This window comes from Capra hircus, chromosome 7 (assembly GCF_001704415.2).
Source record: "Capra hircus breed San Clemente chromosome 7, ASM170441v1, whole genome shotgun sequence".
NCBI lineage: Eukaryota > Metazoa > Chordata > Mammalia > Artiodactyla > Bovidae > Capra > Capra hircus.
The window spans coordinates 98453133-98479184 of NC_030814.1; the positions used below are offsets into that span (position 1 = coordinate 98453133).

At 44.9% G+C, this 26052-nt stretch overlaps 1 protein-coding gene across 2 annotated transcripts in view; it reads right to left on the reverse strand.

Annotated features, from left to right (window-relative positions):
• The window catches only part of LOC102173176 (mucin-16), an 87706-nt gene that overhangs the window by 38227 nt on the left and 23427 nt on the right, over positions 1-26052 (reverse strand). For both annotated transcript variants that reach the window (XM_018051284.1, XM_018051283.1), the window contains exons 7-23: positions 23820-23855; positions 23533-23598; positions 21630-21760; positions 21467-21534; positions 20216-20388; positions 16881-16916; positions 16173-16238; positions 13708-13832; positions 13558-13625; positions 11438-11610; positions 8716-8751; positions 8428-8493; positions 3786-3907; positions 3539-3609; positions 2134-2306; positions 594-629; positions 268-327 (exon numbers count right to left, since the gene is read on the reverse strand). In XM_018051284.1, coding sequence (XP_017906773.1) covers positions 268-327; positions 594-629; positions 2134-2306; positions 3539-3609; positions 3786-3907; positions 8428-8493; positions 8716-8751; positions 11438-11610; positions 13558-13625; positions 13708-13832; positions 16173-16238; positions 16881-16916; positions 20216-20388; positions 21467-21534; positions 21630-21760; positions 23533-23598; positions 23820-23855 — 1506 coding nt within the window. The remainder of the gene's footprint in view (positions 1-267; positions 328-593; positions 630-2133; positions 2307-3538; positions 3610-3785; positions 3908-8427; positions 8494-8715; positions 8752-11437; positions 11611-13557; positions 13626-13707; positions 13833-16172; positions 16239-16880; positions 16917-20215; positions 20389-21466; positions 21535-21629; positions 21761-23532; positions 23599-23819; positions 23856-26052) is intronic.

Sequence of the window (26052 nt, forward strand, 5' to 3'; positions counted from 1 at the left end):
CAATCCTTCTCACCACCAAATCTCACCCTTGATAATGCTAATTATAATTCAATATTTACTTGTACATTCACATGTTTAGTCTCTGTCTTTCGTGTTGGAAGCCCATCTAAGACTAGCCCTTTCTTTTTGTTGCTGTATCACCAGGGCATTTTATATAGTAAGTGCTAAATAAATACTTATCAAATGAATGAATGAATGAGTATGATGATCTCCAATGACCAAGTGCCCCAGATCTTTGCAGGAAAACTGCAGAGAGGAAGCTCCTACCTGTAGAGACTGAGACGGGGGCCACAGAAGTCGCTGGGAAGATGGTAGAGGTTGTGGCAACTGAGAAGAAAACACAGTTAGGCAAATACAGTGGAAGAGAGGGCTTCTCTAATCAAGGAGGGCCCATCATGGAACCTTAAGATCCTTTTCCTGTTCAGCCTAAGGGCTGTGCTGGGCTTGTCTTTTTCCTAGCTGGAGAGTGAAAGTAGGGAAAGTCCAGAGATTTCCCAGTACCTTCCACCTCTGGGTACATGGACTAATGATAATAGGGAGGAAAGATGGGCCCCAAAGCAATGGAACATTAGGGCCCACAAATTACTACTCACTGCTGGGGGTGGAGTTCAGGGCCTGATGGGTATAACCTGCAGAAAGAGAAGGAGACAAAAGGTGAAGGTATAAGGATGGGGGGGTGGGAGTGGCAAGAATCTGGGGCCCTTTGAGTTTCTATGAATCTATTTATTTAATATATTTAATTTATTTAATACCCATTGGTAAAGAATCTGCCTGCCAAGCAGGAGACACAGGTTCAATCCCTGGGTCAGGAGGATCCCCTGGAGAAGTAAATGGCAACCCATTCCAGTATTCTTGCTTGGGAAATCCCATGGACAGAGGAGCCTGGAAGCCTACAGTCCATGGGGTTGCAAAAAAGGTGGACATGACTTAGTGACCCAGTCATTATAACAGCGATTTATTTAAGTAGTGTTCATGGTGCACCTTCAAAGTTCAGACTGTATAGACAAACCTTAGAGAATGCAATGAAAACAGAGAGATTTTTTAATAGATTTTTTTACGTGGACCATTTTTAAAGTCTTTAATTGAATTTGTTATAGAATTGTTTCTGTTTTATGTTTTGGCTTTTTGGCCACAAGGCATGCTGGATCTTAGCTCCTTGACCAGGGACCGAACCCTCACCCCCTGCATTAGAAGGTGAAGTCTTCACCATTGGACCAGCAGGACAGTCCTGAGGGGACTCTCTGAATCAGGTCATCTGTTGTCTATCCCTCTGCCATCTCTTCCCCTCACCCTCTCTGAGTGTCTGATCCCTCAATGTATCTCCAGAAATGCTGTGAATGAGGGAACAAACCAAAGGTGGAGGCAAGTTTGAGACAAGCTCAAACCCTGTCCATACCCGATAGGAGGACAGGTGATCCGAAATGTGTGTCATGAGCCCAGGGCACACGGTCTGCAGTGAGCCCCGCGAGGAACCAGGGGGAGGTCCTGAGTGTAGCTCATGGTATAGTGAAAGGTGGGGAGGAGCAGTTAGTGCGTCAGGGTTAAGGGAGATGTGGGGACCCAATATGAGTCAAGGATACTCTGGTGCAATAAAAGGGGCTTCAGGGGGTAGAGGCCATCAAGGATTCCCCATCAGCATCCTCTCATCAGGAGAGAAGGCCTGGAGGGTAGAGTCGGTTCAAGGTTAGAAAGAAATCATGAGGGGCTTCCTTGGTGTCTCAGTGATACAGAACCCACCTGCCAGTGCAGGGGACATGGGTTCGACCTCTGGTCCGGGAAGATCCCACATGTCTTGGAGCAACCAAACCTGTGCACCACAGCTATTGAGCCTGTGCTCTGAAGCCTGGGAGCCACAACTACTGAGCCCAAGTGCGGCAACTGCTGAAGCCCCTGGGCCCTAGAGCCTGTGCTCTGCAAGAGAAGCCACTGCAGTGAGAAGCCTCAGCTAGAGAGTAGCCCACCTCGAGAAAGCCCACACAGCAAAGAACACCCGGCATAGGCAATAGATGAATCTACTTTCTTTTTTAAAAAGAAGAAACCATGAAGCCAAGATCTGAATCAACACACCCAGAGCACACAGCCAAGCCTCTAAGGGCAAGACAGGGAATGTGATCTCAAGTCTGAGCTGCTCACCATTGACGTAGAGACTGTCCCTGTCCAGGGTGTAGGGGCCCAGCAGGGTGACGCCATGGGTCAGGTGGCTCAGCTCCCAGTACAGCTGCTCTCTGTCCAATCCAGGGCCTTTGGGGTCAGGGCGATGCATGCAGATGGCGTCCACTCTGGTGGCTGTGCCATCCTTCTCAGGCCTGTGTAAAAACCTCCATATGGTTGGTCCAACTAGCTCTCCATCTGTCCATTCTGCCCTCCCTCTCTTTGCCACCCCTAAGGCAGAAACCTCAGAGGCTTGAGTTAACAAGAAAACTTCTGGGATCATCCTCTGTGTTTTTGTCAGTCTTTTAATTTTACTGAGACTTTCAATGGCTAAGCCAAAGATCTCTCTTGGTAAATGTCACATTGCACTTGAAAATATTTGGGTTATTTTCAAATATCTTTGGATATTGATTTCTGACATAATTCCACAGCGAAAAGAGAACAGACTCTGTATGATTTCAATACCTTTAGGCTATGAAATTTTTTCACATTGTTTTATGTCCCTGGATATGTTCCAGTGTCTCCCAGTATATAGTCTATGGGAATTTGAATAGAATTTGTATCTTACTACTGTGTGAAAACTGTATAAATCTTAATATCACATTCCTATAGGTAATTATTCCCTGAGAAGGACATATCAACCTCCTCCAGTATTCTTGCCTGGATAATCCCATGGACAGAGGAGCCTGGTGGGCTACAGTCTATGGGGTTGCAAAGAGTCAGATACAACTGAAGTGACTTAGCACACACACACGCACGTGTAATTACTATACCTACACCATATATAACATATACTGCGCTTCTCAGGTGGCACTAGTGATAAAGAAGGTTCTTTATTATGTCTCCTGCCGGTGCAGTAGACATAAGAGGTGCAGGTTCAATCCCTGGGTGGGGAAGATCCCCTGGAGTAGAAAATGGCAACCCCTCCAATATTCTTGCCTGAAAAATCCCATGGACAAGAGAGCCTGGCAGGCTAGAGTCCATGGGGTCGCAAAGAGTCAGACATGACTGAGGGACCGGGCACACACCTTGCAAGGACGTAATGAAGGCAGGCAGTGGAGGCAGTGCTCTTTAAGGGCTAGGAGTTTGGCTCTAGAACCTGAAATTCTGGGGTTGTTCTGTGTGACCTTCACAAATTACTTAATCCCTCTGAGCCTCAGTTTCTCCTTTTGTTCTTGCTACCTGAGTCTGTGGGGAGGACTGATGATTAAATATAAAGTAACAGCACACTGCCTTGGGTCTTAGCACTTGTTAGTTGCTGGTGTTATTGTTGTTGTTAATACTTAGTATCCATGAACAGCAGTCATGCTAAGTGTGAGTGAAGTCAGGGAGCTGGTAGATTATGGTCCCATTAACCTGCTGGCTGTGTTGTTGGGGAGGGTCTTACCTGAGCAAGGCTAGTCTGCAGCCCGAATAGAGGGATCCCAGACTGCTGCTATTCTTGAACATGTGTTTGAGCTATTAAAAAGGAGAGGGGAGTTGAGAAGGAACCGCTGAGAGAGGCCAGGAGGAGCTGGGACACAGGTGGACTAATAGGTCAGGTGGGTGGGGCTGGCAGTAGTGGGCGGAGCTGGGGCAAAGTGGGTGGGGCTAGTGTTAGTGGGTGGGCTGGCATTGATGGGCGGGGCTCTCACCAGACCCTGCAGGATCAACTCGGTGGCATTGAATTTCCAGGAGCCGGGGTGCTGCATGTCCTCCTCGAAGGTTAGGTTGGTGATGGTGAAGTTGAGGGTGAAAGGCATCAGAGGAGGGACTCCTGGTGCAGCAGGGGAAGGAAAAAGACCGATCTTGAGTCAGACCTGGGCTGACCTCTAAGATAACTTCCAGGGACAGAAATGGAGGGCCCAGATCTGAGGAAGCAAAGATTCCCAGCCGGCAGGCCACTGTAGGACCAGAGACAGAAGGCTAAATAAGGAGCAAAGCAAAATGCTGTTAAATGCAGTAGGGTGCACACTCATTAGGATGGCTACTACTTTTTAAAAAGGAAAGAAAAAGAAGCGTTGGGAATTCCCTGGCAGTCCAGTGGTTAGGACTCCACCTAGTCTTTCACTGCTGAGGGCCCAGGTTCAATTCCTGGTTAGGGAACTAAGATTCTGCAAGCCATGTCATGTAAAAAAAAAGATACTGTTGGTGAGGACATGGAGAAATTTGATTCTCATGCATTGTTGGTGGAAACACTGGTGGAGTTGCTATAGAGAACAGTTTGGTGGTTCCTCATAAAGTTAATTCACTCCTAGGTATGTACACCCAAAGAACTGAAAACAGGGACTTCGAGACTTGAAAACAAATGTTCACAGCAGCAGCATTTACAGTAGCCAAAAAGTGGAATAAAACTAAGTATCCATTAACAGATAAATGGATAAAGAAAATGTGGTATATACAATGGAATAGTATTCAGCTATAAAAGGAATTTAGGAAGTCAAGAGATACCTGGAGTAACAGGCAAATTTGGCCTTGAAGTACAAAATGAAGCAGGGCAAAGGCTAACAGAGCTTTGTCAGGAGAATGCACTGGTCATAGCAAACACCCTCTTCCAACAATGCAAGAGATGACTCTACACAGGGACATCACTAGCTGGTCAATACCGAAAAGATGGACAAGCTCTATACAGTCAGCAAAAACAAGACCAGGAGCTGACGTGGCTCAGATCATGAACTCTTTATTGCCAAATTCAGACTTAAATTTAAGAAAGTAGGGAAAAACCACTAGACCATTCAGGTATAACCTAAATCAAATCTCTTATGATTATACAGTGGAAGTGACAAATAGATTCAAGAGATTAGATCTGATAGACAGAGTTCCTGAAGAACTATGGATGGAGGTTCATGACATTCTACAAGAAGCAGTGATCAAGACCATCCCCAAGAAAAAGAAATGCAAAAAGGCAAAATGGTTGTCTGAGGAGGCCTTATAAATAGCTGAGGAAAGAAGAGAAGCCAAAGGCAAAGGAGAAAAGAAAAGATATACCCATTTGAATGCAAAGTTCCAAAGAATAGCACAGAGAGACAAGAAAGCCTTCCTCAGTGATCAATGCAAAGAGATAGAGAATGAGAAACCCTGGAGATCTCTTCAAGAAATTTAGAGCTACCAAGGGAACATTTCCTGCAAAGATGGGCACAATAAAGGACAAAAATGGTATGGACCTAACAGAAGCAGAAGATATTAAGAAGAGGTGGCAAGAATACACAGAAGAACTCTACAGAAAAGATCTTCATAACCCAGATAACCATGATGGTGTGATCACTCACCTAGAGCCAGACATCCTGGAATGTGAAGGCAAGTGGGCCTTAGGAAGAATCATTATGAACAAAGCTAGTGGAGGGGATGGAATTCCAGTTGAGCTATTTCAAATCCTAAAAGATGACGCTGTTACAGTATTGCACTCAATATGCCAGCAAATTTGGGAAACTCAGCAGTGGCCACAGGACTGGAAAATGTCAGTTTTCATTCCAATCCCAAAGAGGGGCAATGCCAAAGAATGCTCAAACTACCGCACAACTGCACTTCTCTCACTCGCTAGAAAAGTAATGCTCAAAATTCTCCAAGTGAGGCTTCAACAGTATGTGAACGGAGAACTTCCAGATATACAAGCTGGATTTAGAAAAGGCAGAGGAACCAAAGATCAAATTGCCAACATCTGTTGGATCATGGAAAAAGCAAGAGAGTTCCAAAAAAAACATCTGTTTCTGCTTTATTTACTATGCCAAAGACTCTGACTGTGTGGATCACAATAAACTGTGGAAAATTCTGAAAGAGATGGGAATACCAGACCACCTGACCTGCCTCCTGAGAAACCTATATGCAGGTCAGGAAGCAACAGTTAGAACTGGATATGGAACAACAGATTGGTTCCAAATAGGAAAAGGAGTACATCAAGGTTGTATATTGTCACCCTGCTTATTTAACTTCTATGCAGAGTACATCATGTGAAATGCTGGGCTGGATGAAGCACAAGCTGGAATCAAGACTGCTGGGAGAAATATCAATAACCTCAGATATGCAGATGATACCACTCTTATGGAAGAAAGCTAAGAACTAAAGAGCCTCTTGATGAAAGTGAAAGAGGAGAGTGAAAAAGTTGGCTTAAAGCTCAACATTCAGAAAACTAAGATCATGGCATCCAGTCCCATCACTTCATGGCAAATAAATGGGGAAACAATGGAAACAGTGACAGACTTTATTGTTTTGGGCTCCAAAATCACTGCAGATGGTGACTGCAGCCATGAAATTAAAAGACACTTGCTCCTTGTAAGGAAAGCTATGACCAACCTAGACAGCATATTCAAAAGCAGAGACATTACTTTGCCAACAAAGGTCTGTCTAGCCAAAGCTATAGTTTTTCCAGTAGTCATGTATGGATGTGAGAGTTGGACTATAAAGAAAGCTGAGCACCAAAGAATTGATGCTTTTGAGCTGTGGTGTTGGAGAAAACTCTTGTGAGTTCCTTGGACTGAAAGGAGATCCAATCAATCCATCCTAAAGGAAATCAGTCCTGAATATTCATTGGAAGGACTGATACTGAAGCTGAAGCTCCAATACTTTGGCCATTGGATACAAAGAACTGACTCATTGGAAAAGACCCTGATGCTGGGAAAGATTGAAGGTGGGAGGAGAAGGGGATGACAAAAGATGAGATGGTTGGATGGCATCACCGACTTGATGGACATGAGTTTGAACAAGCTCTGGGAGTTGGTGATGGACAGGGGGGCCTGGCGTGCTGCAGTCTATGGAGTTGCAAAGAGTCGGACACGACTGAGCAACTGAACTGAACTGAACTGAACTGATAAAAGGAATGAACTTCTAATACTTCTACAACATGGATGAATCTTAAAAACATTATGCTAAGTGAAATAAATCAAACATGAAAAGACAAATACTGTATGATTCCCCTCACATAAAGTTACCTAGATTAGGTAAATTCACAGAGGCAGAAGAGAGAATAGAGGATACCAGGGCTGGGCATGGGGGTTAAGGGGATTTAATGTTTAATGGGTTTGGAGTTTCTGTTTGGGATGCTGCAAATTTTCTGGAAATGGATGGTGGTAATGACTGTACAATATTGTGAATAAACACTTAAAAATGATAAATTAAAAAAAATTTAAACAGTAAATTATATCGGTTCTATAGTAAATTCTCTCAGCCTCTCGCCAGTCATGTGACCAGGGGCACGTTACTTAACTTGTCTGCCTATCTCCATTTCTTTATCTGTAAAATGGGGAAGATTATGCATTGTAGAGAAATTATGAAGGTTAAGTGACTGTTAAAAGAGTCAGCACATTTCAAGGATATTATGCTGAATGAAAGGAGCCAATCCTCAAAGCTTACATGTACTTATATAACATTCTCGAAATAACAAAATTATAGAGATGGAAAACAGATTAGTAGTTGCCAAGGGTTCGAGTGGGAAAGATTGTTGTTTGTCGTGTCTGACTGTTTGGGACCCCATGGACTGTAGTCCGCCAGGCTCCTCTGTCCTTGGGATCCTCCAGGCAAGAATACTAGAGTGGGTAGCCATTTCCTTCTCCAGGGGAGCCTCCTGACCCCGGGATCAAACCCAGGTTTCCTGAATTGCAGGCAGATTCTTTACCGTCCATCACAAGGGAAGCCCTTAGTAGAGGGGGCGAGGGACTAAAATCTCATTTCCTCTGCTTAGCACAGAACACATATCCAATAAATATTTGTCACACTAAAATCCTTGGTACTCCCTGTGGTAGGTGTTTTATGCACATTTTCTTTCTTCTTAAATTAATTTTTTAATTGGCATATAGTTGATATACTCACATTTTCATTTCACTTTCACAAAGACCACCAAGTATTATTATTCTTACTTGGCAGGTGAGGAAACTGAGGCACTGAGAGGATACGTAAATTACCCATGGTCAACAGAACTGGATGGATGAAGAATTCATATTCCATGCCCTTGAGGAATTTAGAGCAGTGCAGGGGCATCCCATGGTAGTTCTCATTGTTTCATGGCAGCTTGTCTCTGAAACCCATGGGTCCTAGCTTTGAGGCTTCCTAGAAGGATCTGGGGGCTTCCCTGGTGGCTCAGAGCGTAAAGAATTCACCTGCAATGCGAGAGACCTGGGTTTGATCCCTGGGGTGGGAAAATCCCTGGAGGAAGGCATGGTCACCCACTCCAGTCTTCTTGCCTGGAGAATCCCATGGACAGAGGAGCCTGGCGGGCTACAGTCCATGGGGTCACAAAGAGGCAGACACGACTGAGTGACTAAGCACACACAGCAACAGAAAGATCTGGAGAAAGAAGTCACCTACCTGTGGAGCTAGGGAACTGGGTTGGCACCATGGAGGTCCCTGGGAAGGGTGAGGAGGTCCCAGCAGCTGAGGAGAAATGGTCTGGAGTGAGAATAGGGATTCTAAGTGGGGCATGGATGCCACCACATGCATCCTTCTGATCCAATTGGAGCCACTGTACGTAGCGGGCATTGGATGAGACACCCAGGTCCTCCCATATTTCTGCTCCCTGAGGTTCTGGAAGGAGGGGATCAGTGTCTGTCCACCAGGGGCCTGGAGCACACAGTTATCAAGGTCTTGAGTACTCACCACTGGGGGTGGAGGCTGATGCCCATTGGGTGTATCCTGCAATGAGAAACGGAGACAGGATTGGGATGCAAGCAGGAAAGAGATGGCCAAGATAGAGCTCAAGGACCAACAACCCCCACCCTCAACTGAGACTTCAAGTTGCAAAGCAAGAGTTATGATGGAGGAACAACTGCATCTTGTTCTTAAAAGGCTTGTGACCCCATGGACTATAGACCACCAGGCTGAGAAATCAAAGATCCAATATATGTCTTCATGGGTTCACAATTTACTGTGTGTTTTAGTCACTAAGTCACGTCCAGCTCTTTGCAACCCCATGGGCTGTAGTCCGCCAAGCTCCTCTGTCCGTGGGATTTTCCAGGCTAGAATATGAGAGTGAGTTGCCATTTCCTGCTCCAAGGGATCTTCTGGATAGAGATGAAACCTGCATCTCCTGCCTTGGCAGGTGGATTCTTTACCACTTAGCCACAAGGGGAGCCCTTGCAATTTACTTGGGAAGATAAATACACTGATATTTCTAGAACACGGGCTCTAAATTCGTGCTCTTCTAGAGGAGATTTTGAGATATTGCCAGGGGGCAGATGAATGGCCAGACTCTTGGGTCCCCATTGGCTACAGGCAGATTGATAGTATCTTTTGTCTTCTTTTTTTTAAATTTGTTTATTTGGTTGCAGCAGGTCTTAGTTGTAGCATGTGGGATGAAGTTCCCTCTTAGGAGCAGAGTTAGTTGCTCTGTTGTGCCCAACTCTTTGCAATTCCCATGGACTGTAGCCAGCCAGGCTCCACTGTCCATGGGATTCTCCAGGCAAGAATACTGGAGTGGGTTGCCATTTCCTTCTCCAGGGATCTTCCTAATCCAGAGATGGAAGCTGGGTCTCCTGCACTGCAGGCAGTTTCTTTAGCATCTGAGCCACCAGGGAAGTTTCCTGACCAGGGATCAAACTTGGGACCCTTGCATTGGGAATGGAAGTTCTAAGTCTCTTTCATCTTCTGGAGAAAGGCTCTATGCCTCGACAAGTTTATAAATGAAAGTCCTGGAATGCAGGAATAGCCCATGGGCTTTCTTGAGTCATCAAGAGAGATTGCTCAAGTGGGAAATGATACACAGGATGGGTCCTGTGGAAAACTGGAGAATCCTATCCCTTCTGGGAGGGGAGAGTATCAGCTTCAACATGTGGTTACAAAAAGGACACTCAGATTTTGCCCATCTCTGACAGTGAAAGCATTTGATGAATGTCTGTCCTTTACTATGTCTAAGATGGAGAAAATGATTCTTTCTTGAGTTTCGATCATTAAATGGCAGGACTCATGGCATACAGTTAGAAGGCAAAGGCAATCCATAAGTGATCTATGTGTATGTATAAGGCATTTTAAAATTTTTGTTTTATATTGGTGTGAAAATGTGAAGTCGCTCGCTCAGTCATGTCCGACTCTTTGTGACCCCATGGACTATACAGTCCATGGAATTCTCCAGGCCAGAATACTGGAGTGGATAGCCTTTTCCTTCTCCAGGGGATCTTCCCAACCCAGGAATCGAACCCAGGTCTCCCACACTGCAGGTAGATCTTTACCAGCTGAGCCACCAGGGAAACCCATATGAGTGTAGTTGATTTGCAAAGTTATGTTGGTTTTGGGTGTGCAGTGGGGGTGATTCAGTTACACACACACACACACACACACACACACACACACACACACACATATCCACTCTTTTTTAGACTCTTTTCCCATGTGGGTCATTATAGAGTCAGTGGAGTTCACTGGGCTGTACAGTGGGTCCTTGTTGACTTTCTATTTTTTATATAGTAGTGTGTGTGTGTGTTAACTCCAGACTTCTAATTTATCCATCCTCCCCCCTTTTTTTGCATAAGTGTTTCATTGGAAATTTTCTGTGTGCAAAATTTAATCCCTCTATATGAAACTTTTATCTCAACTTTACTGACAAAGAAACTGAGGCTTAGAGGGATTAAATAAATTATCCTAAGTCACAAGACTGATTTTATCCCAAATCTGTGGAGTTCCATTCCTTCATTCACACCATCCTTTACCTTAGAACTACTCAGTCATGTCCAACTCTTTTCAACCTCATGGACTATACAGTCAATGGAATTCTCCAGGCCGGAATACTGGAAGGGGTAGCCTTTCCCTTCTCCAGGGGAGCTTCCCAACCCAGGTCTCCCACATTGCAGGCAGATTCTTTACCAGCTGAACCACCAGGGAAGCCCAAGAATACTGGAGTGGGTCTTCTCCAGTTGATCTTCCCGACCTAGGAATTGAACCAGGGTCTCCTGCATTGCAGGAAGATTCTTTACCAGCTAAGCTACCAGGGAAGCCCACTTAGAACTATTCATAAAAACCTAAGAAGGGCTTCCCAGGTGGCTCAGTGGTAAAGAATCCTGCCAATGCAGGAGATGAGGGTTTGATCCCTGCGTTGGGAAGATTCCTGGAGGAGGAAATGGAAACCCACTCCAATATTCTTGCCTGGGAAATCCTATGGACAGAGGAGCCTGGCAGGCTACATATAGTCCATGGGGTTGCAAAGAGTCTGGCCCAACTTAGCAACTAAAATAACAATAACAACCTAGGAAAGCTAACACTTTTGGAAATAGCTGATATGCATTAAAACAAAAAACCTTTAAAATACGTTAACATTATTTAGATGGAATATTACATTGGTTTGTCTTCCCCCTTCCAAAAAAAAAAATAATAATAATAAGATGCTCACCATTGACATAGAGGCTGTGCTTGTCCAAAGTGAAGGATCCCAGCTGGGTGACACCGTGAGTCTCATGGCTCAGTTCCCGGTACAGCCTCTCTCGGTCTAGTTTAAGGCCCATGGGGTTAGGTCGGTGAGTACAGACAGCATCAACTCCAGTGGCTCTTCTGTGTTTTTCAGGCCTGGGTAGGGTAGGACACAGGCATAGGGAGGTGGGAATTCCAGAAAAGGGCTCTGGAAAGCCTCACTGAGGGAAGGAATTAAGAAGGGAAAACCAGAATGGTTGTGGTGTTGAGGGAGAATTGGAAATGACTATGCCAGCCAAGGTCCCTGAACACAGTGGATGTAGCATCTAGAAAGGCTGATATTTGTGCTAAGCTGGCACTCAGAACAAGGCATCACACACCGTAACAACAAAAGCAGGACAGAAGGGTTGGAAGGAAGGAATCTGAGGGTTCAACAAGGTTACAAAAGGCAATGCCAAATTCCTTAAATCCCAGCCTTGCCACTCAACTGCTGAGTGACTCTGGCTAAGTCTCTCAAACTCTCTGTGGCTAAATTTTTTTCATTCATTAAATGAGGTAATAGTATAGACCTCATAGTACTTAGCACTCAGCTCAATAAAAGGCAGCTAAGTTTACTACATATTAATAGGGCCAGCGTTCTTGGTGAATGGACCCTGTGATGAGAGAGACAAGAGTTTTTTGAAAGAAACAGTGAGGTCAAGCTGCCAGTCTGGGTGGAGGTGGGATGGGGGATTGTATCGCAGAGCCAAAAATATCTCAGTGGATCAGTGGAATCAGTGGAAATGGGAAGACCTAGAATCATGTCTGGAGGGCAAAGGTGACTATCTTCAGAGCTGGGGGCATTTCATTCTCTGACAAAAGGTCAGTGACCAGCAGATGTCACACAAGGGAGTAGGGTACCCTGAGTATACACATGGAGTTTTCCACATGCTGAATTTACTCTCAGTGCTTGAATATATAAAATATTGTAAGGCTTCCCTGGTGGCTCAGGGGTAAGGAATCCACCTGCTAATGCAGGAGACAAGGTTTGTTTGATCCCTGATACAGTAAGATTCCACATGCCGTGAAGCAACTAAGTCCGTGCACCACAACTACTGAGGCTGTGCTCTAGAGAGTAGCTCCCACTTGCCACAGCCAGAGAAAGCCCATACACAGCAACAAAGATCCAGCATAGCCAAAAATAAATAAATACAATTATTTAAAAAGATTGTGAATAATTTATTGCATGCATAGATATAATGACGCACCCTCTACAGGAAGCTTTCTTAACCTTGGCACCAGGAACATTTCAGGTCAGGTAATTCTTTGCCTTGGGAGACTGTCCTTTGCATTGTAGGATATTTAGCAGCATCCCTGGCCTCATTCACTAGATACCCCCAGTAGCAACCTCCACTCTTGAACTGTGACAACCAAAAAAATGTCTTGGACTTCTCTGGTGGTGCAGTGGATAGGAATCTGCCTGCCAATGCAGGGGACATGGGTTTGACCCCTGTTTTGGAAAGATTTCACCTATTGCAGGCCACCTAAACCCATGGTCTACAACTGCTGAGCCCGTGCTCTAGAGCCCAAGAGCCATAACTACTGAGCCTGAGTTGCAACTACTGAAACCCGTGCACACAGAGCCAGTGCTCCACAACAAGAGAAGCCACTGCAATGAGAAGCCTTTGCACAACCATTAGAGAGTTGGCCCCACTCAATGCAACTAGAGAAAAGCCTGCACAAAAGAACGAAGACCTGGCACAGCCAAAAAATAAATAAGTAAAATGATTTTTAAAATGTCTCCAGATATTGCCAGATATCCCCTGGGAGTGAAATCACTCTTGGTTGAAAACTACTGCTCTCTAGTGGTGAAGCTGATGTGATTATTTGTTTCCTTGATGAGCTCCAGAAGAAAGGTCTTTCTGAAAAGTTCTACCTTCTCTCCTGGGAAGGAGAATCTAAGAGGATTTTGCACTTTCTGGTCAGAAACATAGTGTGAGGCAGGGTGAGAGCTGGTGGTCAGCTGATCCTGGGATAGTGGGTATAAGATGTGAGAGTCTAGGTCTTGGTCATCACCCCACCCTCTTCCCTGCATTATCCGGGTGTCTACTCTGGCATTCTCACCTGAGCAAGGTCAGTCGGCAGCTAGAATACAGGAGCCCAATACTGCTATTCTGGAACAAGGGTTTGAGCTGGGGATGAAAGAAAGGGAAGTGAGCATATGATGCGCAAGGGTCTGGGCAGGACGCGGGTAGGCACTGGAGGGGTTCTCACCAGGCGATTCAGGATTCTTTCCATGGTGCTGAATAGCTCAGATCCTGGGGGACTCATGTCCTCTGTGTAGTTCAGGTTGGTGATGGTGAAGTTGAGGGTGAAAGGCACCAGAGAAGGGCTCATGCCTGCAGTGGGAGGGGAGAGAGAGCTTCATTATGAGCCCTGTCTGGGATGGCTGTGAACGGTGAATTGTCAGCTTAGCCTCAGCATCCAGTGAGCCAGGCTTAAGACAGCCAACCCCTGTCACCCTTGCATCCAGCCGGACTTAGAGAAGATGAGTGGCCTCCATACCAGAAGGATAATTTTAGCTGGAAAAAGAACCTCAACTCTTTTCAGCCTGATGTGTCTAAAGATAAACAGCTATTAGATATTTCTGTGGGAAGAAGAGAAGCAAAGTCACTCGACCACCCCCAGCGGCAGAGACCTCCCATAGACTCTGACTTCATCAGGAGAGAATGTGCGGCTACTGAGTGGTCAAGACTACTCCCCCCATGAAAGTGACCCCTCCTTCTTTGTCAATAACCATCGTTGAAGAGTGCATTTTGTTTTTTAATCAATAGTTTCAAGCTGAAGTACAGTTATTTATAATGTTGTGTGAATTTCTGCTGTACAGCAAAGTGAAAAAGTTGAAGCCATGGTGACTGAAGCTTTCCCAAACTTCTTTAAAACATACATTTTCAGATTCAGGAAATTTTACAAAATCCCAAAGAGGAGAAACTCAAAGAAAACCATGCTCAGATGCATATGATCAAACTGTTGAACACCAAAGATGAAGAACAAATTGTGGATACATCTCGAGACAAATGACAGCTTCAGTCATGGAGTGACTTGATTTATAGCACATGTCACACTTCAGACATGTTATATAAACAGTTAAGTTGATCAGGGTGGAGCAGTGAGGAAGCGGACACTATGCATCCTGCCTATAATGTGTAAAAAGCTTGCAGTGTCTTGCCTTGCAAAACACAGAATTCCTGAAGGCAGAATTCAAATTATGAGCCACTAGTTTGTATTTCCTCACTCTGGATTCACATGGTGGGATTAAGGCTCAAGGATGCTTACCCTCCACCATGACCCACATAGTCAAAGCTATGGTTTTGTCATGTATAGATGTGAGAGCTGGACCATAAAGAAAGCTAAGTGCCGAAGAATTGATGCTTTCAAACTGTGATGCTAGATAAGACTCTTGAGAGTCCCTTGGACAGCAATGAGATGCTTGCAGAGACTCAAAACAGTCAATCCTAAAGGAAATCAGTCCTGAATATTCATTGGAAGGACTGATACTGAAACTGAAGCTCCAATACTTTGGCCACATGATGAGAAATGCTGACTCATTGGAAAAGACCCTGATGCTGGGAAAGATTGAAGGCAGGAGGAGAAGGGGACGACAGAGGATGAGATGGTTGGACGGCATTACTGACTCAATGGACATGAGTTTGAGTAAACTCTGGAAGATGGTAAAGGACAGGGAAGCCTGGTGTGCTGCAGTCCATGGGGTTGCAAAGAGTCAGATAACACTTAGCGACTGAACAACAATGCTCACTCTGGACATGATGAAGACCCGAAGACTCAAAAAAAAAAAAAAAATCTTGGGACTTTCTTGGTTTAAGAATCCACCTGTCAGTATAGGGGACACAGATTCGATCCCTGGTCTGTGAAGATTCCTTACATGCCTTGGAGCAACTAAGCCTGTAAGCCACAACTGCTGAGCCTATGCCCCTAGAGCTTTCACTCTGCTACAAGAGAAGCCACTGCAATGAGAAGCCATTGCACTGTACTGCAAGAAAGCCCACATGCAACAACGAAGATCCAGGGCAGTCAAAAAAAACCCCCAAAACTTAAGGGCTGGGGTAAGACAGGTTTTATGGTATAAACCAAGTCCCTGTACCACGTACCTGGAGATTCAGGAGCCCTTAGACGAGAGTATGGAGCAAGAATCAACTCAAGACTAAGATCCTAAATGATTTTCTGCATGTTCAAATACAATCCACAAATTCAAACCTATACAGAGATTGCTACACTCATCTAATCAATAAATATACAGTGAGTGCTGATTAGGTGTTAAGCTCCAGGGTGACAAATACGCAAAGACTGAATAAAGCAAACTGGAGTAAATTTCATGAAAGAAATACTCAAGGTGATACGATAGAGAAAAACCCATGAGCCAGGTATGGATTCAGGAGAAATGCTGTATCATTTAAGTGACTTTGGAAGGTCTTTCGGTGAAGGTGATGATCAAGCTGAAACATGAAAGTTAAATAAGTTGCTAGGCATACCTCATCTCCAGAAAGGGCTGCTAAAAAGCCAAGACAGAGGTTAGGACAGTAGAAGAACAGACAAGCCTCTGATGTGGCCAAAGCTTAGAAAGTGTGAGAGAAAATGTGGGACAGGATGAGGCTGGGTGGCCAATAGGGACCAGACAGTGCAGAGTTGAAGTTTCCTAGGTCCCAGAGAGCAGGTCCTACCTGTAGAGCTGAGGATGGGGGACAGAGATGTGGAAGATTCCAGAGAGAATGTAGAAGTCACTGGAGCTGAGGGGAAAAAAATGGGGAAAATGATTTAGTTCCATCTGGAACAGATTGTAGAAGCAGAAACTTTTCATTGGAATTTGGATTTCTATCTTAAAAAAATTTTTTTTTGATGTGGACCATTTTTTAAGTCTTTATTGAATTTGTTACAATATTGCTTCTGCTTTAGTATTTTGGTCATGAGGCATATGGGATCTTTTACAGTGATAAAGAATCCACTTGCCAGTGCTGGAAACACAGGAGATGCAGGTTCAGTCCTTGGGTTGGGAAGATCCCCTGGAGAAGGGCATGGCAACCCACTCTAGCATCCTCGCCTGGAGAATCCCATGGACAGAGGAGCCTAGTGGGCTATAGTCCATGGGGTCACAAAGAGTTGGACACAACTGAGCAAGCATGCAGGCTCCCCGACCAGGGATCAAACCCACACCCCTGACACTGGAAGGCGAAGTCTTAACCACTGGACCAAGAAGGAAGTCCCTGTGTTTCTATCTTGACTCAGAACAAGAACTTGGGTAGGTTATGAGCTGCTCTGGGGCTACGGCTGGGCATTTAGGGAAGAGGCATTGGGAATTTCTCTTTTGAAAGATGTGCTCTGGGGAATAAGGGTCCAGTGGGCACTGAAGAGGCACAGATTGAAATACTCACTGCTGGTGGTGGGCATCCAGTACTGATGGTTATAACCTGCAGAAATGGAGAAGAGAGTACAGAAGACTGTTATGATGTTAAGGAGTTGGATGGCAGACCTAGAAATGAAATTAACAGATTCCCTGAGATACACATGAACAGTAATGGTTACATCTTATTCTGTGACCTTCTGTGCCTTGTCCTTTGAAAATAACAAGGAACATCCTCACTATTGTTATTGCTAAAGTGTTTTAAATTAATTTTTTATTGGAATATAGTTGCTTTACAATGCTGTGTTAGCTTCTACTGTATACAGATACAGAAAACAAATGTATAGATGATGTTCAGTCACTAAGTTGTGTCTGACTCTTTGCAGCCGCATGGATTGCAGCACATTAGGCTTTCCTGTCCTTTGCTATCTCCCAGAGTTTGCTCAGACACGTGTCCATTAAGTCAGTAATGCCATCCAACCAATGTATGGATACCAAGGGGGAAAGGAAGAACAGGAGGAATTGGGAGATAGGGATTGACCTGTATACACTATTGATCCTATGTATAAAATGGATAACTAATAAGAACCTACTTTATAGCACAAAGAACTCTACTCAAGGTGCCTTGGTGACCTGAATGGGAAGGAAGTCTCAAAAGGAGGGGATGTATGAATATGTATGGCTGATTCATTTTGCTGTACAGTAGAAATTATTGCCCAAACTAAAATGCATTAATAATATCTGGCTCTATTTATTGGGAATGCATCAGAAATAATGCTAAACACTACAAAGATAATGGGGGCAAATTTATGAATGAGTGTGTGTTCCAAGCCTTACCCATGCTCTCTCAGTCTCTAAACACAATTTTGTCCTTGCTCTTTCACCTTCTCTGCCGCTACAAAATTTTTATGATAGTATGGTCTTTTCTGGCTTAGTTTCTGGTTTTTTCTTTGAGTGTGTGTGATGTAGAATTGACAAAATTGTGTTAGGTGGGAGAGTGGTATGTGGAGATAAAGGTACAAGGAGATGGAAGAAAGGGGATGCATGTGGTTCAAAATAGAGAAAATTTGCATCTGGCGTTGGGTAGTGAGAAAGAGGGAGAAGGCAATGGCACCCCACTCCAGTACTCTTGGAAAATCCCATGGACTGAGGAGCCTGGTGGGCTGCAGTCCATGGGGTCGTTAAGAGTCGGACACGACTGAGTGACTTCACTTTCACTCTTCACTTTCATGCATTGGAGAAGGAAATGGCAACCCACTCCAGTGCTCTTGCCTGGAGAATCCCAGGGACGGGGGAGCCTGGTGGGCTGCCGTCTATGGGGTCGCACAGGGTCGGACACGACTGAAGCGACTTAGCAGCAGCAGCAGTGAGAAAGAGGATAGACTCAAAAGTCAGATGAATAGTAGAAAGATTGGAGCTTGAAAGAAATTGGGGAAAAGAGAATTTCTTTTTTTTTTCCAATGATGGTGCGTTTTATTTTTTAACTTTTCATTTTGTATTGGTGTATATTGGATTAACAATGTTATGATAGTTTCAGGCAAGCAGTGAAGGGACTCAGCCATATATATACACATGTATCCATTCTCCCCCAAACTCCCCTCCCATCTAGGCTGCTACGTAACACTGAGCAGAGTTCCCTGTGCTATGCAGTAGGTCCCTGTTGGTTACCCCTTTTAAATATAGCAGTGTAGACATGTCCATCCCAAACTCCCTAGTGGTCCTTTTCACCCATCCTCTGACCCCGCCCTGGCAACCATAAGTTCATTCTCTAAGTCTGTGAGTCGAGAAGAGAATTTTTTTTTAATGATGTTCCCTCCATTATGGAATGCGTGTCTTTGATACTCTCTGGGAGATGCGAGTGAAGGCTGGACTAAGGGGAGCTCTGTGATTTAGTTGGATTATTGCTATATCATCTCACTTGTCAGGACAATCCTGTGTGGTATGCGTGTTTAGTCCATTCTATAGATGGGACCTTAGAGCCTGGAGAGGTCACATGGCTTGTCCAGCATCACATAAAACATCTGTCACTCATTAATCTCCATACTACTAATATGCGTTCAGTTAGTCCCAATCCTGGAATTAAACCTTCTATAGACACCACACAGGATGTGCTATTGTCAATCCAGTAAAATATATATTCCAAACCATATGTAAATGACATTTCCAAGCTGACATAGAAGGGAAATAACTAATCAAGCATCAAGTTGGATTGCTGGTTAGAGATCATCAAACCCTCTCTCTTCCTGTCCTGACAGGCTTGCACTGGATGGCCTACAGTGCTGCCTTGTGGTCCAGAACTTGGAATTTAGACTTAACCTTCCATTTGAGTCCTGACTCTCCCTTGCATTATGGATGGATTATCTGGGGCAAATGATTTCCTGCCTGAATGCATGATGGCTGTCTGTAAAAATGAGTGGAATAAGTCACAGGGTTTGGGGTAAAATTAACATGAGATCACATAAATAAAGTCCTTATCATAACTCCTGGCGTGGAAGAAACTTTGGGTAAGAATTAGCTACGGTTGCAGTTATTAGTCTTGGCGGGGCACTGCGGCCGCTGTTGCTGTGGTGCGCGCATGCTCCATCCTGTTCTGCTCTTTGCGACCCCATGGACTGTAGCCCACCAGGCTCCTCTGTCCATGGAATTTTCCAGGCAAGAATACTGGAGTGGATTGCCATTCCCTCCTCCAGGGGACCTTCCCAACCCAGAAATCAAACTCGAATCTCCTGCATTGGCAGGCAGCTTCTTTACCACTGAGCTACCTGGGAAGCTCAGGTATATATTTCATTACATATCACAATTAATAAAGTGCACAATAAATGTAATGTGCTTGAATCATTCCCAAACCATGCCCCCTCCACCTCCACTCCGGTTTGTGGAAAATTTTTCTTCCACAAAACCAGTCCCAGGTATCAAAAAGGCTGAGGCCACTAGTCTAGAGAGTTCTTGATGGTGGGGAGGCTGCCTTTTGCATTGTGGGATGTTTAGTAAGACCCTGATGCTGGGAAAGGTTAAAGGCAGAAGGAGAAGAGGGTGACAGAGATGACAGGTTGGATGGCATCATCGATTCAATGGACATGAACTTGGGCAAACTCCAGAAGATGGTGACGGACAGGAAAGCCTGGCCTGCGGCAGTCCATGGGGTCGCGAAGAGTCAGACACGACTTGGCGACTGAACAAAAAATGTTTAGTAGCACTTCTGGCCTCTGTCCACTAGATGTCGCTAGCACCCCTCCAGTGATGACTTCAAAAATGTCTTCGGACATTGTCAAATATCCCCTGGGATGCAGAATCTTCCCAGGATGAGAACTATTGGTATAGAGAGACATGGCTGTAGGAGACCCTGGCTGCAACACGGACACTCACCATTGACATAGAGGCTGTTACTGTCCAGAGTGTAGTTGCCCATCCTGGTGACACCATGAGTCAGCTGACTCAGCTCCCGGTACAACTTTTCTCTGTCCAGCCCAGGCCGTGTGGGGTCAGGATGGTAGGTGCAGATGGCATCCACTCCAGTTGCGGCGCCATCCTTTTCAGTCCTAGGATGGCAGGAACAGAATAGGGACATTCAGAGATGTGGGTGAGTTACATACTTTGTTCATCTTGAAATAGGCTGAGACCTGGGATGTAAGACTCTTTGAGGCAGGGCTTGCACTTGGACAAATGTCTCCTCCAGCAATAAAATATGAAGAAAATATAGCGGGCTAAAAATAACCGAGTGTATGTGCGCGTGCGCTCAGTTGCTCGGTCTGTTGGTGACCCCATGGACTGTCGCCTGCCAGGCACCTCTGACCATGGGATTTCCCAGGCAAGAATACTGGAGCGGGTTGCCGTTTCCTTCTTCAGGGGATCTTCTCGACCCAGGGATTGAACCCATGTCTCCTGCATCTCCTACACTGGCAGGCAGATTCTTTACCACTGCCCCAGCTGTTGGGGCAAATTATGGACAACAAAATACAAAGAGAACAAAACAAAAAACCAACCCAACTGCCACTTAACAAAAACAGGAGTTTGGGAGCAAAAATAGGATACTATGCATGCACCTTGCACACAGCACCACCAAATCGGTGGGCAGACCACCCAAGTCACCCCCTGGCCTGACCCCCTGGAAGCACCCTTATCCTCACCTCATATAAGGGGCCAGTTTGCTCCATCCCTCAGGGAGCAAACAAACAAGGGAACCGTTGCTTGCTCTCACCCCCGCACTGCTTCAGCGGGAACTCCAATAAAGCCTTGCCTGAATTTCCTGTCTGGCATCTGATCAATTTGTATTAAGAAGGACAAGAACCCTGGTTGGTAACAGTCTCTCTCTTAATGAATCCTCCTGCCAATGCAGGAGACAGAGGAGGTGCAGATTCGATCCCTTGGTTGGGAAGATCCCCTGGAGGAGGAAATGGCAACCCATTCCAGTATTCTTGCCTGGAGACTCCCATGGACAGAGGGGCCTGGGGGGTTACTGTCCATGGCGTCTCAAAGAGTCAGATACGACTGAGCGACTAAACAAAGCTGCCCCACCACATCGTAAACCACAAGCCTTCCCCTCCAGGTGAGCTAGCCTGTAACAGTGCAGCCCTCAGGTTGTGTGTGTGTGTGGAGGTGGGGGGAGCCTTGCCTTACCTGAGCAGGGTCAGTCTGCAGTTAGAGTAGAGTGGGCCGACACTGGTGTTCTTGAGCAGAGGACCAAGCTGAGGGGGAGGTGAGAGGGAGATGAGTGGGGGAGCCAAGGTGCCGGGTGGGGTGTGGACGAGGCAGGCCAGCGCAGGGACTGAAGGGCTCTTACCAGGTGATTCAGAACCTTCTCAGTGAAGTTGAACTTCTCGGATCCTCGGTGCCCCATGTCTGGGGTATAGAACAGGTTGGTAATGGTGAAATTAAGGGTGAATGGCATCAGGGCTTGGCCCATGTCTGCAACTGGAGGGAGAAAGAGAGAGAGGAGACCTGTCAGTCTTAGGTCTGAGCTTTTCAGGGCAGAGGGGGAGGGACTAGTGGCATCTCTCTGGGCATCACTGTACAGTAGGCGAGCCAGACTGAGGTAGCCCACTGGAATACCCTCCCACTCCTCAGTCAGCCAGAGGAGGAGAAGGGACCTTTGTCTTAGAAATGTGACATCAACTTGAAAGGAAACATCAACTCTCTTATCCCAGAGTGTCCAAAAGGTTGACATGTTGTAGGCTATTTTGTAGGAACAGGAGGTACCAAGACCTTTTGAGCTCAAGCTTTAGGCCACAAATACTTGAAAAAAGTCAAGAAAATAAAAATAGCAGTAACTTTTTAAAATGTGCATTTTATATATTCTATTAATCTTAACTTATGGTTACCAGAGAGGGAAGGAGGGAGGGAAGAATAACCTGGAAGACTGAAATTGGCATATATATACCCCTATATATAAACTAGATCACTAATAAGGACCTACTGTGTATCACAGGGAACTCAACACTCTGTAGTGACCTATATGGGTCATTACATGGTCTATCTGGGAAATGAACCTGAAAAAAGAGTGGCTATATAGCCACTCTACATACAATTCTATATGTAGGACTTTGCTGTACATCTGAAACTAACACAACATATCCTAATAAAAATGGAAAAAAAAGTGCATCTTATATATTTCATGGACAAGTCTATATTCATTAAAATTTTTTTGAATGATTTAACAAATTTTACACAGTTTTAAATTGGCAGCTATTTCCATTTACAGCTATTACAAAATATTGGCTACATTTCCTGTGCTGTACAATACATCGTTGGATCTATCTTACACCCAATAGTTTGTATCTCCCCCTCCGCACCTCTGTATAGCCCTTCTCCAGCTCCTGATGATAACCACTGCTTTCTTCTCTATACCTGTGAGTCAGCTTCTTTTTTTTTTATATTGACTAGTTTGTTGTATTTTTTTAGATTCCCATATAAGTGATATCATACAGTAATTGTCTTTCTCTGTCTGATTTATTTTACTAAACATAATGCCCAAGTCCATCCAGATTGCTAACAAATGGCAAAATTTCATTTTTGTTTACGATGGAGTAGTATTCCATGGTGTTTGTGTGTGTGCTATCAGATCTTTATTCATTCATCGGCTGATGGACACTGAGGTTGCCTTCATAACTTGACAGTTACAGATAGTGCTGTTCTGAACATTATGGGTGCAGTGTCTTTTCGAATCAGTGTTTTTGTTTTCTCTGGCTATATATACCCAAGAGTTAAACTGCAGGAAAAACTAAACTACGTTTAGTTTTTTGAGAAACCTCTGAACTGTTTTGCTCAGTGGCTATATCAATTTACATTTCCTCACAGTATACAAGGGTTCCCCTTTTCTCCAAATCCCCGGTAACAGAATAGCAGTAATTTCCAAGAAGGAACTGTTCATAGAAATAGAATAGAGATCAGTTAGGGAAAAGCTATTTTCTAGGAGGTGGTGTCTGAGCAAGAACATGCTGAGATGAGATCCGGAGAAGAAGGAAGAACCAAGCACAGCTGAGTTCCTAGAACAGTAAGTTCCAAGAACAGTAAGGATGGACGGATGTTTGGGCCCTGCAGGAACAGAAATGAGGCTGGACTAGGGAGCAGCGTAGACAGTGGGATGGGCTGAGGCTGTGTGGGCATCAGGGTCCAGAGCATGCAAGAATCCATCAGCCATTGAATGGAAGTTGACATTTCATGAGATCCAAAGGTTAGATTCCTACCTGTAGAGCTGGGGATGGAAGTTGGAAATGCTGGAGGTCCTGGAGAGAAGGTGGAGGTCACTGGAGCTGAAAGAATAAAATTGTTGGGGCCTTTCATAAAGCTAGCAGAGGCTACAGTGGTTGATGGATACTTGCATCTGTTCCTTGGCTTAACCTGAGACTTTTGCTGTTCTGAGGCAATTGTGCGGCTGAGGATTTGGGGAATGGGGCATGCCTTCCTTCCAGGGAGCAGGCTTAGGGTGGAAGGGTCCCAGGGTCATGGAAACATTTGAGCCCTCATTACTCACTGCTGGTGGTGGGGATCCAGGACCGATGGTTGTAACCTGCAAGGAGAGGCAGAAAGAAAGCATAAGATGATGGGAGAGCATCAAGAAAGGAGTGAAGCGTAGAACTAGAAACACAAACTCACAGACCTTCCTGGGTATTTTTTTTGAGATTCACCAATAAATAATGATGGTTCCTCTTTTTTATTTTTTAGTTTTTGGCCGCACAGTGCAGCATGTGAGATCTCAGGTCCCTGACTAGAGATCGAACCTGTGTCCCCCGCATTGGGAGGGCAGAGTCTTAATCACTTGACCACTGGGGAGATCCTGATGGTTACTCTTTGTGAGTGAACTGCCTCTTTCTCTGGTCCTTCTGATTAATTTCATCCTCATAACCATTAACCTCAAAGAAAACAATGATCAAATCACTCTCAGTGTTGTTGGGAATTTACCAGCTACCTGGAATACTATCACCCTCACCAAATGAACGTGTTTGTCTCTCAGTCACGTCCAACTCTTTGCAACCCCATGGACCTGTCCATGGAATTTTCTAGGCAAGAATATTGGAGTGGGTTGCCATTCCCTTCTCCAGGAGATCTTCCCAACCCAGGGACTGAACCCATGTCTCCTGCATATGTAGATGGGTTCTTTACCACTGAACCACCAAAGAGGACCCTATCCATGATCCAGAACCATACTTATTTAAATCCTCTTTCCCCCATTTTTTCTTATTCTCCAACTTTATACTCTCTGGCTGACCCCCAAGTCTCTCTTTTTCTTCCTTTCTGTCACTATCTCATAGGAGTGGGTTGCCATTCCCTTCTCCAGGGGGTCTTCCTGACCCAGGGGCTTAACCCAGGTCTCCCACATTGCATACATCTTCTTTACCATCTGAGCCACTTGGGCTTTATCAAAGGACAACAATTTTCCTGTGAGTGTTTTCAGCCTTATTTGTGTTTTTTCATCCATGATGTATAATTTTGTCCTTGCTCTTTGAGTTTCTCCCACTCCCCAACTCTCCAAAGACAAAGCTTAAGCTTTGACAGCATAGTCCTTGGATTTCTGTGATGTTGGGATTGAGACAGTGAGAGAGAGGAAGAGAGAGAGAGAGACTTGGGGGTCAGCCAGAGAGTATAAAGTTGGAGAATAAGAGAAAGTGGGGGAAAGAGGATTTGAATAAGTATGGTTCTGGATCATGGATAGGGTCTGCTTTGGTGACTCAGTGGTTAAGAACCTGTCTACCTATGCAGGAGACATGGGTTTGATCCCTGGGTAGGATAGATCCCCAGGAGAAGGAAATGGCAATCCACTCCAATATTCTTGCCTGGGAAATTCGATGGACAGAGGAACCTGGTGGGCTACAGTCCATGGAGTTGCAAATGAGTTGGAAATGACTTAGAGAATAAACAATAACAACAAAGAAATGTAACTGAAACTTATTTTGTATTAGATGGTTTGAATGGGTTCATTGAAATAAAACTCCTCTCTGAGACTGTGCCACATGGAGCCGTTAACTTGAATTATTCAGGTTTTATCTCATTTGACCATCACACTAATCTTCCTGCTGCTGCTGCTAAGTCACTTCAGTCGTGTTTGACTCTGTGTGACCCCATAGACGGCAGCCCACCAGGCTCCCCTGTCCCTGGGATTCTCCAGGCGAGAACACCAGAGTGGGTTGCCATTTCCTTCTCCAATGCATGAAAGTGAAAAGTGAAAGTGAAGTCGCTCAGTCATGTCCAACCCTTAGCGACCGCATGGACTGAAGCCCACCAGGCTCCTCCGTCCATGGGATTTTCCAGGCAAGAGTACTGGAGTGGGGTGCCATTGCCTTCTCCGCACACTAATCTTAGGTGACTTTAAAAAAGAACTTTAGTCTATGTTCGATACAGGATACAGGATGCTTGGGGCTGGTGCACGGGGATGATCCAGAGAGATGATATGGGGTGGGAGGTGGGAGGGGGGTTCATGATTGAGAACTCATGTACAATCGTGGCGGATTCATGTCAGTGTATGGCAAAACCAATACAGTATTGTAAAGTAAAATAAAGCAAAAATAAAAATTAAAAAAAAATAAAAAAGAACTTCATTCTAAAAAATGGACAAAAGTCTAGAGAGGTCATGACTTGCCCGGGGCCACAGAGTAAGTAAAAGGCAGGACCAGGGCTTAACTGAAGCAACACCTGTAATTCACCAAAACCCATAGTAGTTAACTACTGCTTTTAGGTAATTCTTAAGGACTACTGAAATACAAAACAGA